General features: G+C 36.8%; 1 protein-coding gene across 1 annotated transcript in view; it reads right to left on the bottom strand.

The window, feature by feature from the left end:
• The window catches only part of UBXN2B (UBX domain protein 2B), a 29,447-nt gene extending 15,783 nt beyond the window's left edge, over positions 1-13,664 (bottom strand). Inside the window, exons 1-4 of the mRNA XM_002918333.4 lie at positions 13,515-13,664; positions 7,427-7,530; positions 3,123-3,273; positions 92-175 (exon numbers count right to left, since the gene is read on the bottom strand). Coding sequence (XP_002918379.1) covers positions 92-175; positions 3,123-3,273; positions 7,427-7,530; positions 13,515-13,595 — 420 coding nt within the window. The 5' untranslated portion in view covers positions 13,596-13,664. The remainder of the gene's footprint in view (positions 1-91; positions 176-3,122; positions 3,274-7,426; positions 7,531-13,514) is intronic.
• Between the last annotated feature and the right edge of the window lie 1,739 nt (positions 13,665-15,403).

The following is a 15,403-nucleotide window of genomic DNA, read 5'->3' as shown; positions in this document are numbered from 1 at the left end:
ACACAATTTAAATTACCAATTTTTAAATTTAAAAAACAGTAGTAACTAGAGGCAAATATCTGCAACTTTTCATTTTGCGTACTGTACCTACATCTTGCAGTTGATTTTCTCCATAGATGTATTCGGACCGCTTACAAAAGGAGTTACCCAACCTGTATCCTCCACCTGTAAATGACTGAAATACACAGAAAATGAGCTAAAAATTCACTATGGGTTACAGGGCAAAATGTTATGATAATGTGTGATATATATTTGAAAACTAGATCAACTATAATTAGCCAAACCAGTTTATACTTTCCAAGAAAATTTTATATTAAAGTGAAGGTTTTATGTTACACAGGAGTATACTCAAGTAAGAAATTATGTTTCTTCCCATAAAAATGTTAGTGACTCGGAAGTTGAAATAATTTAGGCCAATCTTAAATTAAAAAATACATTTATATAACGAAATATATATTTTCAAGTATAAACAGATGTTAAAAAGCTACCACTAATATTTTATGATGTCTTATAATAAAAATTATGTTTAAAATATATTTCACAAAGTAAATAACAGTTTCACAGTGTAAAGGAAGAATTTTATAAATGGGTATAAATTACCCTGAAGAAAGGCTCCATAATTATTTTATAAGCTGCTTTTATTCAACCGTAACAATCAACTATGATTGTACTTTTTGTTTTACCATACTGATCACAAGATCTTCTATTTTTCAGGTAGGGTAGCTTATGAGGTAGAAATGCCATTCCTTTTAATCACCATGCATATCGTAAATGAGCTTTTAATGATCATATTGCTTTCTTTTCTATCAACTCAATATGTCAACTAAATATATTAATATATCAATTCCACATTTTTCTTACAGAATCAGAGAACCGGCAAGAATGCAAATTACCTTAGACTTAACTGGAAGAGAACTGTAAGCTGTTAGTCAATAACCACATGAAAACTAAAATTTATGTTTCATTAGAACAGTGATTCTCAGCAATGGTTCTCAACAGTGGAGGTCTGTCACAATCACCAGACAGGCTTTTTCAAAAGACACATGCTTAGGCATACCAGAAACTTACTGAACCATAATACCAGAGGCCATACGGTAGTTTAGAAAGCCTTCCCAAATGATTATGATAAGGAACTCGGGCTGAGAAATGCTAATTTTAAGAATATTATGATAATTACACACAAAAGGACACTTGATGTCTTCATGTCTTCTTCAATAAACCAGTACTATGTCAGCTGATATAGTTATAAAAGCTGTATAAAAGATGTCTAGAATTTTATGAAGGCACAAAAGCAATTCAATGGAGGAAGGAGAGCCTGTTCAACAAATGGTGGTGTAGCAGGTGGACACCCATAAATAGAAAAACAAACCTTGATGGAAACCTTATGTAAAATTAACTCAAAATGGATCACAAGTTTAAGTGTAAAATGTACAACTATGAAACTTTTCTAGATAACAGGAGAAAACTCTGAGGCCTACGTTTAGGTGAAGAGTTCTTAGAGAAGAGACCAAAAGAATAATCCATAAGGAAAAAAAGATAAACTGGACTTTATCAAAATTAAAAACTTTTGCTCTGTGACAAACCCTGGTAAGAGGACGAAAAGACAAGCTACAATCTAGAAGAAAATATTTGCAATCCATATATTTGATAAGGGACTCAAAACTATTAAAATATATAAAGAACTCCCAAAACTCAACAGTAACAATCCAATTTGAAAATAGGTCAAAGTCATTTTACTGAAAGGGATAAGAAAGATAATGGCAAAAAAAAAAACACATGAAAAGATGTTCAATATCACTAGCCATTAGGAATATGCAAACTGACATCACTGGCAATTAGGAAAATGCAAATTAAAACCACAATGAGTTATAACTACACACATCACTATAGCTAAAATTTAAAATAGTGACAATACCAAATGCTAGCAAGAATGGAGAAACTGGATCTGTTATTCACTATGGAAAAGAGTTTGGCAGTTTCTAAGAAACTAACATATACTTACCATATGACCCAGCAACTGGACTCTTGGGCATTCATCCCAGAGAAATGAAAACTAATCTCCATACAAGAACCTGAACACGATTGCTCACAGCAGCTTTATTTGGAATAGTTCCAAACTGGAAACACCTCAAATGTCCCTCAATAAACGAATGGTTAAACCACCTGTGGTATATCCATACTATGGAGTTCTATCAGGAATGAAAAGAATGAACTACTGAGACACTCAGTAACTCTGATGACATCCAGGGCATTAAGCTGAGTGAAAAAAGCCAATCCCAAAAGGTCACATACTATATGATTCCATTTGTATAACATTCTCAATATTATAAAATCAGAGAGATGGAGAACAGATTAGGGTGGCAAGAGGTTAGAGATGGTCGGGAAGAGGACTGAGGGTGTGACTAAAATGGGGTACACCATGAGGGAGAGCTTTGTGATGACAGAACAGCATCTTGATTGAGTTGACAATTATACAAATCTACACATGTGAGAAAATGACATAGAACTATATACATACACGGTACCAATGTCAAATCTTGGCTATGATACTGTACTATAATTATGTTAGATATAACCATTGGAGGAAACTGGGTGAAAGGTACACAGTATCTGGGTTCTTTTTGCAATTTCACATGAATCTATAATTATTAAAAAAAAAAAAGGTAAACAGAAAAGATTTCACAGAGATGTAAGAAATTGCTGCAACTTTCAGTCATTAATAGAAAGATTGTAATCTTATAGAAATATAGTGAATGCTTAAAATAGAAATATATAGTTAGAAAAACAAATGTTTGCAAATAATATAAAAACCTAGAGAGGGGCGCCTGGGTGGCACAGCGGTTAAGCATCTGCCTTCGGCTCAGGGCGTGATCCCGGCGTTATGGGATCGAGCCCCATATCAGGCTCCTCTGCTATGAGCCTGCTTCTTCCTCTCTGCTTGTGTACCCTCTCTCGCTGGCTGTCTCTATCTCTGTCAAATAAATAAATAAAATCTTTTAAAAAAAAAAAAAAACCTAGAGAGGAGGCCAAATATATATATATATATATATATATATATATTTAAAAACTATATATAATATTAATATATATATATATATTTAGTTTTTAAATTTAGCACTTACCTTAGATTTGTTATCGCTGGAAGCTCTTGTGGCTTCATTCAGAGGGACAGCCCCGTGTTCTCTTGCCTCTTTGAAAAGTTCATTCACAATCTTCCCAGTTGAAGGTCGAACTATATGTAATCCACTGTATTCACGTTCACTTGAATAGAACCTTTAAAGTTCATGAATAGAAACTTAGAATACAAACATAACTCCTTTAAAGTAAAAAGCTACAGAGTCTTAGGGAGTAACTTTATTTAAAAAGAGCCATATCTATGACTTCTGTGGAAATATTTAATTTTAAAAATGGGATTAAGGAATGAAATAGTAAAGAGTTCATGCACTTCCTCATGGAGTTTGTGGAGATTATGGCAGTCAAGTTCAGCATTCCACATGAGAACTGGCTTGCCACTGCTTCCCTCCCCCTTCTGTAACTGCTTATCAAATGCATCTCTTGCACAACTTAGGCACTTTTGGTGTGGTGGGCAAAGCAGTGTTGACAAGCAGAATTAAGGCTCTTCCCTTGAGGAATTCACATTCAATAGGGACCTAGTTAGTGAAGGGCTACACATTGGGAGTTTATTCCCCAGAGATTTTTAGATTCAAATATTATAACTTCCCTGTGTTAAAGGTAAATAATTTAGAACACAAACAATTTTTTCAGTGTATTAGCTGCATAGTGACTAATTTCTAGTCTGACTCCAACTTCATAATGGTCTTAGGTAACATAAAAATTCACCTAATTTTTTACATAAGATTTTATCAACTTTATCTTTCAAGATTTCAGTCAAGAATATCAGAAAATATAGCCAATGAAATATCAACATGGAGACTGCCAGAATAAGGTAACAATCAAAGCTCATATGTTTAACTACCTATACCCTCCAATACAGTTCCAAATTTGCACTGAATTGCTTCATAAAACAAAGAGGGAAAATTATATCAGCACTGGAGGCTAGGAATAGAGGTAACCTTCAAGACTTTCTGCAAAATTAGTACATGCAAAACTGAACAGGAAAGAGGGAAGGGCAGGGTATCTCTCTATTCACTGTAAGTGAAGGAAAAACCCACCTGGAGAACAAATCCAACAGCGGAACCCTATGAACACAAGACTAACTCATTACTGCTGGGGGCAGGGGTGGGGTGGGCTGGCCTCCATCCTGCCAGTGTACCGGGCAAGTACAGAGGTGAGTTTGCCCAGAGCAGGAGTCAGTGGAAGCCTTCCTGCCAAGATTAGACTCAGAGGGCCTTGCGTAGCAAGCAAGGCCAAACAATACCATAACTGGCTCTTAAGAGAGCGGTACTATGAGGAGGAGCTCTGATGTATGGCAGTCACGTGAAAGGGAAGAGGAAGGGGAAAGGAAAACAAAAGGAAAAGCTTCCTGCTGCAGCTCCTTCCCTCCCTGTCCCGTGTCTCTATTCTGGGAAGTACAACTATATAGTAACTTTTTATGTCAGTTGTGGTTAGAGAGACCTTATAGGAAAAATCTGACATGGGAAAAGATTTCCTAGCTCCTCTATAGTTCATGATTTTATTTCCTGTCTAAGAAATCTTTGCCTACCTGAAGGTCATGGAGATACTCCATTTTCTTCCAGAAGTTTAACTGTTTTCTTTTTATATTGTATTTTATTGTTTTCCTTATTATATATTGTTTTCCTATTTATATTTCCTTTTGTATTTAGATAACAATCCATCCATTTCTCCTCTTTCATAATTAAGTATGCCTATATCCTTGACTCTTGTTCTCTGCTTAAACTCCTCTGATCATCAAAATATTTGTGCACTCCCACAGATAACCACCTCTTCTACAGATGACTCTCAAATATGTTTTTAGCACCCTGTGACTTATGGTTGAGTGCTGAATTTATTTAAATTTTTTTTTCAAAGATTTATTTGTTTTAGGGAGAGAGAGTGTGTGCAAATGAGCAGGGCTGGGGGCAGAGGGAGAGGCAGAGTCTCAATCAAACCCTCTGCTGAACACAGAGCCCGATGCTGGCGTGGATCTCATGATCCTGCGATCATGACCTGAGCCAAACCAAGAGTCAGAAATGTAACTGACTGCGCTAACCAGGCACCCCACTGAGGGGCTGAATTTAAAAGCACAAGTTCATCTCTCCAAAACTAGACCTGAATTCCTCACATATATCTTCCTATTAACAATCACATTTTTTCCCGCATACCAGGTTAAGAACCTTTAGGTCTCAATTTCTCATTCACTTGCTCCCTATATCCCACATCATCAAATTTCTACAATAAAATCTTTGGAAGTCTCCCACACTGATTTCACCTTTCTCATTTACTCCATTGATGTCACATTAATCCAAAATTTTATTAGGGTAGTCTTTAGATTACCATAATTGTTTTCTTCTTAATTTGTCTCCTTATCTTATTCTTCCCATTATTATTAATTTTGCATTGTATCGCCAGTCCTATTTTTCTAAAAATATGTAATAATAATAACTAACACTTACCAAGGAGTAACTATGTGCTCATTTAAACCTCTTAGCAATGGTATTATCCCTGATTTACAGATAAAACTAAAGCTCAGGGAATTTAAAAAATTCGTACGTTGCCAAAACCTTATTAGAACAGACAGAAAAAAAATTAGAACAGAGGTGTATCTGTCTCTAGAATCAAAGCTTTTATTACCATATTATAGTTTTTATCATAAAATTTACATTTAAAAGCTAATACTGGTGTTCCACTGCCTTCACAAATACAACTCCCCTTGGCTTTCAAGGCTGTCCATAACGTGGCTCTATCCAGGACTGGCTACATAATTTGTGGGCCCCAGTGCCAAATGAAAATGAATGTCAATTAATAAATTTTATTTTATTTTTAAAAGATTATTTATTTATTTTAGAGAGAGAGAGAGAGAGCAGAGAGAAGTACAGAGGGAGAGAGAGAGAATTTCAAGCAGGTTCTTCACTTAGTCCCAAACCCAACGTGGAGCTCAATCCCACAACCCCAATATCATGACTTGAGTTGAAACCAAGAGTCTGTGGCTCAACCGACTAAGCCATTCAGGCACCTCTCAATTTAATAAATTTTAAGATTATATAGATAAGCTGAGAGCAAACAACAAAAAGGTGGGAAGAATGCTCTGGATTGAGATTCAAAATAGGCATAATCAAGTGGAATGCATGGCCCTTGGTTAGATTCTAAATCTGAAAAAGTTTCGAAGACATATCTGACTATGAACTACATATTAATGATTTTATGAAATTACCGTTCATTTTCTAAGGTGTGATATGTTATCGGGGTTATAAAGGGCATGTGCTCCTTCTTAGGAGATGCATACTGAAGTATCTAGGGATGAAGTGTTATGATAGCTGCAATTTGCTTTCAAATAGTTGAGTAAAAGCACGTGCATGAATGTAATGCTGTAACATGCTAGCAACTGGTGAATACAGGTGAAGCATATACAGCATATATCCACTGTACTAATCTTTTGATTACTTATGGGTTTGAAAATAAAATAAAAAGTTTGGGGAAAAATTAATATTCTTTCTTCTCATTCAGGTCCAAAAAGGTATGTCATTTTTACCTCACCTACAGAAAAAAGGAAGTAGAAGGTAATAGACAAAAAAGAAAGAATAATTTCCAGTAAATCTTTAAACTTCTGGTAAAATGACAGACTTCCTGTGAATAAGATGTAACGGAAAAATTCCAAGTTTCTCCCCAGTAAGGAGATTAAAAGTATTAAAGTATTAAAAGTATTAAAAAGACACTAATGAAAATATTCCTAAAAATAAGAAAATTCATGGTAATAAAGTATACCTGGCTCTCAACTCTTACATCTGGATGGCTGGCTCTCTTTCTAGTTCAGGGATTTTAACAACAGCAAATACCATCTAGGAGATCACTTATTAGATGGGTCATTATTCAGTGAAAACATAGGTTCCTGAAGTTCTAGATTCTCTTTTTTTTTTTTTTTTAAGATTTTGTTTATTTATTTGAGAGAGTGAGAGAGAGCGAGCACGAGTGGACTCGGTAGCGGGGGTCGGGGGGGAGAGAGGCAGAGGAAGAGGGAGAAGCAGGCTCCCCACTGAGCAAGGAGCTTGATGCAAGACTCAAATCAATCCCAGGACCCCAGGATCATGACCTGAGCCGAAGTCAGATGCTTAACTGACTGAGCCACCCAGGCATCCCAATTGTTTATTTCTTTTAGGTTTCTGACTATTACCATTTTAGGAATACTACCTAAATAATATTTATTTTAGAAATCATAGTTTTAAAGAAAATTCCCAAGACCATTAAAATAATTTAGGATTAGCGAACTAAAAAGAAATACGAAACAAGACAAAAACAAAACAAAACTTACCTTTGAGGTGGTGTTCGTGGGCTTTTAAAGACTGTAGCTTTAGGTCGATCAGATTTGGAAGATTTGCATTTCACTTCATCTTCATACAATTCTGCCAAGGCCAACTATAAAACAACAGATTTGTTATAAAGTATAACACTAGGAATGAACTATTTGACATAAGTAGAAATTATGACTAGAACATGTGATTGTGTAGGACAAATTTCTAGTGAAAAATAAAAGCTGCTGTTTCAGATGACCCCCTTCCAAAATAAAACCAATGTATCTCTCACTTGATAAAACTACCCACAATGCCACATATACGGAATATATTAAAGTTACAATAACTGCTTAGTTATTTTCAATTAACTATGCAACTGTTTCAAAAACTGTATTTGGTAACAGATCATTTTCAAAGTTGAGCCCACAATTTTCCTATAATTAAAAAAAAATACTTGAAGATGTTTCACAGTAATGTCAACCTGCTCTCATCAGCTCTCATAAATTTTTTTCATTTAGATGTTCAAGTTTTTAAAACCCAAGCACATAAAATAATTTCAAAATTATTCTATTTAAAAGTCTACCTGACATATAAAGTTCATCAAATTTAGGAAAACGAACTTTTAAAAATATAAGACGATGTACTATATATATGGTTTATATAAATTTTAGAAAGCAATATTACCAAATTATGCATTATAAATATATGGCTGGGTACTTTTAAAATGAAATAAATACAACACAGTTCTTGAAATTGGAATTTTAAAAAGTTATCCAAATATTTCAGCATTAAGTTATTTTGTTCCATCTTGAACAACAATTCAAAAACTTCCCTTAATGCTCCCATAATTGGCATGGGCATAGTCTTTAGAAAATCTTTTGGAAAATAAATAAATAAATAAATAAATAAAATCCCCGTTAAAAACCAGATAAAGTGCTCCTTCTAAAAATACAAGAGATATGAAAACTACCTCCAGGGCTTCTTTCCTCAGAAGGAAAAGAAGAATTGGGGCAGAGTCAATCCTTTGAAGATTCTATTAGTCAACTTTTAAAATACCACACACACAAAAAAACAAAAGGATTTATTTTCCTCCCTAATTTTTACTCCCTACCCCATCCCCATACACCTACATCAACTTTGATATTTCTAACATGGCAATTTTGTTAGAAATCCTAATTATGAAAGTGCTTTGTAATTTAAAAGAACTGAATTAAAATCCTAACTTGGGCTCCTATGGTGTGACCTTGGGCATGTTATTTAACTTCTCCGAGCCCATGGTTCCGTCATCTTTAAACGTCTATTTAAAAAAATTACCTTTGAGGGTCATTTTAAGGATCACAGAATGCATGTGAAGCAGAAGGCAAGTGCTCCATTACTAGAAGATATTAAACAATGTTTAACAATGACTACTATCAGTGTTTCATTTTCCCCAAGATTTCCTTCTTCAATGTTATCTACATCTCTTCCCACCCTAGTCCCTCCAAAATGAAACAAACCAAATGAGAGAGATGGAGACAGACACTCTGCCTGACTACCTGGGTCCAAAGTTTTCAGAAACTTTACCTCCCTGAAATCTGTTCAGAACAGTATTCCTTTATGGAAGTTCCTTCTGAGCTGATTATTCCAGCTCTATGAATTACTTTTACGTGATTTCTAAGCCCATCAATGTAAATGTTACCTATGTTGCAAAGGCCCACTTCAGCCATCCTTCACAAAGGCTTTTCTAGTTTTCTTAACTAAATGATATTTCTTTCCTAACTCCTCATAGTACATGCTATTCTGTCATTAACATTTATATTAAACATTATATTGTCATCACTTGTGTACCTTTTCCACTATTTTATCCCTCCTACTATAATTTAGGTTTCCTAGATTGTTTCTAATACAGTACTTCATGGACACCCAACAAATTCAAGTTGAATCGTGTAGGTAATAAATATAGATAAAGTTGTAGATTTTTAAATATTTATTTATTTATTTATTTATTTATTTATTTATTTATTTATTGCTAGAGAGAGCAGGAGCAGGGGGAGGAGGAGGGGCAGAGGGAGAAGCAAACTCTCACCTGAGCAGGGAGCTGGATGCGGGGACTTGATCTCAGGACTCCGGGATCATGACCTGAGCTGAATTCTGAGGCTTAACCAATTGAGCCACCTACGTGCCCCAAGTTATATATTTTAAAACTCAGATTACACTTTCTATAGAGTTTTTTTTACCTTCTTTGTTTTTTGTTTAAGAAGATTTGAACAAACCCTGTCAATCAACTAATTTTCTTCTGTAAAATAAATGAATAAAGCAAATAATGTGTTTTGATTCTGTGGAATATATATATTTACAAAATATTAATATATATTAACAAAATAGGAATATAGGGGAAATTGTATTAGAGCATGGAGTCCATCTACCTGAAAAGTTCTTAGTTATTAATGGTGCATTACTAAGAGGAAAATGAATGATATTTAGAGGGTATTATTGCTGGGATTCATGATTTCCCTGCAGCATCATGTGGTATAAACTCATTAGTAAATATTATAAAGAAATGTATGCTAGTCGACACAGCAAATGACACCACACCAGGAGAGGAAATGATTATTTAAACTGATCAAAATAAAGTACTGGTCAAAAGGAATACAACAACAACTAAATACCAAATAAAGAGTTAAGAACACGCGCATTGTGAAGTAATGAATCATTGTGAGTTATCAGGACAGAGTGTTCCGCAGGCTAAACAATTAGATTATGAAGCTATTTCAATTACACAGAAGGAAAAAAGTACATAAGCACTGATAATCTTTGCTCTAGAATTTGAAATGTGAAGAATATGAAAAGAAACCTGAGAGCAAAGTAATTGAGAACGAGAAAATTAAGTATGGAGCAAAAGATTAAAACTACTGGAATTCTCGGTCTTAGAGTGACAACCGCCAGAAGGTATTATACTGATTTTTTAAAATACAGAATAACATCAGCATCACCTGGGAACTTTTGAAAATACAGATGCTCCAGCCCCACCCTAGAACTAATGAATAAAAAACTCTGGGGTGGGGCCCTGCAATCTGTGCTGTATCAAGCCTTCCAGATGATTCTGATGCACCCTAAAACTGAGAACCAATACTATGGAATACTGATATCCAACAGGATTAGGATACTTGTGGCAACTGTAACACAGTATCAGATATTTTTATTCTTTTCTCACTTCTAGAACTCCATTGTTTTCCCCACCCCATCCTAACCTTAATAAATACTGAAGTTATCGCTATAATTACTTTCCAACTCCAATCTATATAGAAATACAGAGTTAACAGAAATCTTTTTCTTTTGATATTATTCTGGAGGAAAACTGGGACAGAAGCATACAATTAAATATGCTAGCCAACTATTAAACCCATGTGTGTAGATGGACTGAGGGGAATCAGGAGAGATAAAGGTCTCTGAAAATGTTCAGAAATACTAATAAACACTGAGGTTTTGAGGGCGAGGACTGTCACTAACAATCCCATCCTAAACCTTCCCACTGAATGTTTCCCAGTTTGGGGGGAATGAAGGGAGCTAAGATCTGCTCTTGGTTTGATATCCACAGGAGATTCCTGTGGTTTCTAATTCAGAGGCTCGAAGTGCTGGAAGGCTTTCTGAGAGACAACCATCCATGTTTCCTCCTGTGCTAAACAAGGAAATCTTTCCTGATTTAGATGCCGACAAACCCTATACTGCCTGGCAGCTTAGATATACATACGTAGGGGTATCTTTTGCTTGTTCCAATTAGTAATACCTTTCCCTTTTCCTCTATAATACTGTGAATGACTGACTCTTACAGCAAGCTGTCCAGAAAGAAGTATTTACTGAAATATACACTTAAGATAAGCACTGCTAGATTAAACAATAACAAGTTAATCAAACAGTAATCACTATTCAAAAAACTAGCTGGGGAGAAGATTATTCATTTCTTTTAAACCTACTCTATTTCTTTTAAACATACTCTATTTCTTCATACATCATCACTTTGGTTGTTTTCAGGTTTCTTCGCAAGTTCTTCAGATTCTTATTAAATTCTAAAGGAAACATTATCAATACTTAATGTATTTGATATCCAAATAACATTTATAAAAAATTAGCTATCTACCCACCAACCTAACTACCATGAAGTAGATAAATGATTAAAAAAAAAAAAAAAACAAAAACAAAAAACCCTGGGGCGCCTGGGTGGCTCAGTCAGTTAAGCGTCTGCCTTTGGCTCAAGTCATGATCCCAGGGTCCAGGATGGAGCCCAACATCAGGGAGCCTGCTTCTCACTCTCCTGCTCAACCTGCTTTGCACTCTCTCTCTGTGTCAAATAAATAATTAAAAAAAAAAAAAGGAAAAAAAAATCCCTATCCTTGAATTGATGGTGAAGAGGAAGACATTCTTTCGATTAGTGACATCTACCAAAATATCACCAACGATTAATCATATATTAATCTGCTGGATTAAGTCTGTAAATTTGTAAAGTATTAGAAAATCATAAGACAAGCTGTTCTTATTTTTCACATGAAAAGAATAGAATGAAATTAGAGAAAGGATATTAAGTTATATAGTTTTAACTTTAACGGCATTAGACTGGACTAACCAGTTAAAGTTACAGTATTTTCCTCCTTTAAAGAAAAAGGAACCAAATTATCTACCAAGCAAGTACAGAGCCAGGATAATACGGGAGTGCATGAGCACTTTATGGACATTTCTTCCCTGACACCACCATCATCACCCCTAGTTTACAAATAAAGACACTGAAGATCAGAGAGGTTAAGACATTCCTCTTACACTCACACACCTACTAAGTGACAGGACCAAGATGTAAACAGAAATTGGTCTAACCAGAAAACTCCACTTTTTCTCAAAATCCCATGTTGCCTCTTAGTGATGGTAGTCTACCATAGAAAAGATGAGGCTGATGATAGTTTCTTATTCCTTGATTCTGTTTACTACTACCTTAATTGACTTTACTACTTGAATTGACTTAAGAGCATTGGAATTCTTCTACATTCGGTTCATCTTCTAACCCGATACTGAGCCCTCCATTCTCCAAATTCTTCATTTTATGTACTGCTTAATTTGGCATTCAATCATACGCCACCTTAAAATGTCATGGCCAATATATTCATATATTATTTCTGCAAAAAATAGATAGAAATGCCTTTTACACTTCTATCCCCTTCAACAGTGTCCAGCACCAACTATAGATTTGATGTCCACAACAGCCAAACTGTGTCCAGCACCAAGTATAGATTTGATGTCCTATTCCTCTCAGCATTGGTGTTTGTTGCACGGCAGGTGGTCAATACTTGTTCAAAGAAGTAGAAGTAACTGTAACAGAACTTTTCTACCAAGCCATGTAGATTTGGTGTCATTTACTTTTAATTACACAGCTCCTTATGATTGTTTACTTGTTGATTTTATCAATGGTCTTAAGAGACAGGAAAAAAAAACGCCTCAATGAGCAAAACAGTGTTAAACATCTGAAAAGCGAGATTTGGTGCATTCGTATTTAGCTCACTAATGTCACCATGAAGTTTTATTTCGCTGTTTCTTATGTGCAATGTTTCATAGATGTAGCTTTTACAACTAGGCGGTGCAGCTGTAGGCTGGAATACTTTAGCTCACACTTTTAAAAGGGAAGAGCTGTCTGATAAAAAGGAACCATTTTTATATGAAAGTAATCCAGACAGAAACAGCATCCAAGACAAGAAAGATCAAAACAGCACACATGTTACTACTTATAAAGTGATCCTGATTTCCCACGGGCACAGTAAAGCTTTCTCCTACAGTAAGTCTCCTGAAAGAAGCACCAACCAATGAACCACTCAACTGACACACACAATGTCATTCTAAACGAACAGCTGCTTCTTAAATTGCAAATCCGGTGGAGGGGGAATCAACAAAGAGTCGGGCTCGGGCACTTGTTTCCTCGAAAACCACTGTTTGATGCACCGCCCTGGGCGGACCTGCGACGCCGGAGTCACAGTTCAGTCCCCAGGTGGGGTCTGGCAAGTGCTCAGCCAAGGCCAGGGGCGGCCTCTGACACACACCCCTCCGCGCCGTCACCCGCGGCCGCGCCCCGCCCCCGGCCGCTCGCCGCACCTGCAAATCCCGCGCGCTCGGGGGCCTCGGCCCAGAAGACCTCTCTTGCTCTCCCGGGTCGGTACCGCCACCTTCCGCCATCTTTCACTGGATCGCCGGCGCCTGCGCTGAGGCGTCTTCAGCGCCTTCCGGGGCCGGTTGCCTGGCAACCGCGGGAGGGGCGGTGCCTACGAGCCTCTACTTCCCTCCACCCCCAGCGTTGGGCGGGCGTCCTGTCTTCCAGCGCCAGCCCTGGGTTTATGTATCCCTCTTTTTCTTAAAAGACACTGGCTCAGAGGATTTCTCCACAGGGACGGGTGTACATAAGCCTTGTGTTCTCTCTGCAGGACGCTTGAAGGCACTGTAGCCCTCTCTAGAGGGCAGCATAGGCTTGCAGGTTCTTTTAAGTCAAATGAAAACATTCTCTGGATGCATTGTGTAATACAAATGCAACCTTACGTTTTTTTTTTTTTTAATGTTATGTTAGTCACCATACAGTACGTCATTAGTTTTTGATGTAGTGTTCCATGATTCATTGTTTGCGTGTAACACCCAGTGCTCATTACAACACGGGCCCTCCTTAATATCTATCACCAGGCTACCCCACCCCCCTGCATCCTGCTTCCCTCTGAAACCCTCAGATTGTTTCCCTGGAGTTCATAGTCTCTCAAGGTTCATCTCCCTCTCTGATTCCCCCCCCTTCAGTTTTCCCTTCCTTCCCTTAATGTCCTCTGTGCTATTTCTTATGTTCTGCATATGAGTGAAACCATAAGATAATTGTCTTTCTCTGCCTGACTTATTTCATTTAGCATAATCCCCTCCAGTTACATCCATGTCGATGCAAATGGTGGGTATTTATCCTTTCTGATGGCTGAGTAATATTCCATTGTATGGATGAACCACATCTTCTTTATCCATTCATCTGTGAAGGGCAACTTGGTTCCTTCCACAGTTTGGCTATTGTGGACATTGCTGCTATGAACATTAGGGTGCATGTGCCCCTTCTTTTCACTACATCTGTATCTTTGGGGTAAATACCCAGTTGTGTAATTGCTGGGTCCTAAGGTTGCTCTGTTTTTAACTTCTTGAGGAACTTCCATATTGCTTTCCAGAGTGGCTGTACCAGCTTACATTCCCACCAACAGTGTAAGAGGGTTCCCCTTTTTCCACATCCTTGCCAATATTTGTTGTTTCCTATTTTGTTAATTTTTGCCATTCTAACTGGTGTCAGGTGGTATCTCATTGTGGTTTTGATTTGTATTTCCCTGATGGCTAGTGATGTTGAGCATTTTTTCATGTGTCCGTTAGCCATTTGTATGTATTCTTTGGAGAAGTGTCTGTTCATGTTGTCTACCCATTTTTTGACTGGGTTATTTATTTTTTGAGTGTTGAGTTTGAGAAGTTCTTTATAGATCTTGGATATCAGCCCTTTATCTGTAATGTCATTTGCAAATACCCTCTCCCATTCCATGGGTTGCCTCTTGGTTTTGTTGACTGTTTCCTTTGCTGTGCAGAAGCAACCTTACTTTTCTAGTCTTGGTCAAATTCTCTCATCTTCCCTACCAAAAACTGGGTGGTATGTTGCCCCTAATGCGTGAATTAGTGTTGAGGATGAAAAACACCATTAAAGTTCTTTGTACTCACAGCTGGAGACTACTAAACCCTCTTCACTCATCGGAGATTTGTTTAAACTCCTGCCTATTCCAGGCACTTTTATGCTCCTGGGATGTAAATGTAGAAAGGGTAGTCCTGGTCATTATAAAACTCACAGTCTAGTGGGGAAAAGAGAGATGTAAACAGATAATAAAATGCAGTTTGCGAGAGCGCTTTGCATTAAATGTTATGAGTGGGATGTGGGGTGTGAAGGAGAGTATTCTGTTGGTGTCTGCTATGTGCACCATCCTAGGGGC

Source organism: Ailuropoda melanoleuca, chromosome 9 (assembly GCF_002007445.2).
Source record: "Ailuropoda melanoleuca isolate Jingjing chromosome 9, ASM200744v2, whole genome shotgun sequence".
Lineage (NCBI taxonomy): Eukaryota > Metazoa > Chordata > Mammalia > Carnivora > Ursidae > Ailuropoda > Ailuropoda melanoleuca.
Note: the sequence above shows the minus strand (reverse complement) of the source record. Positions and strands in the feature narration are given on the sequence as shown.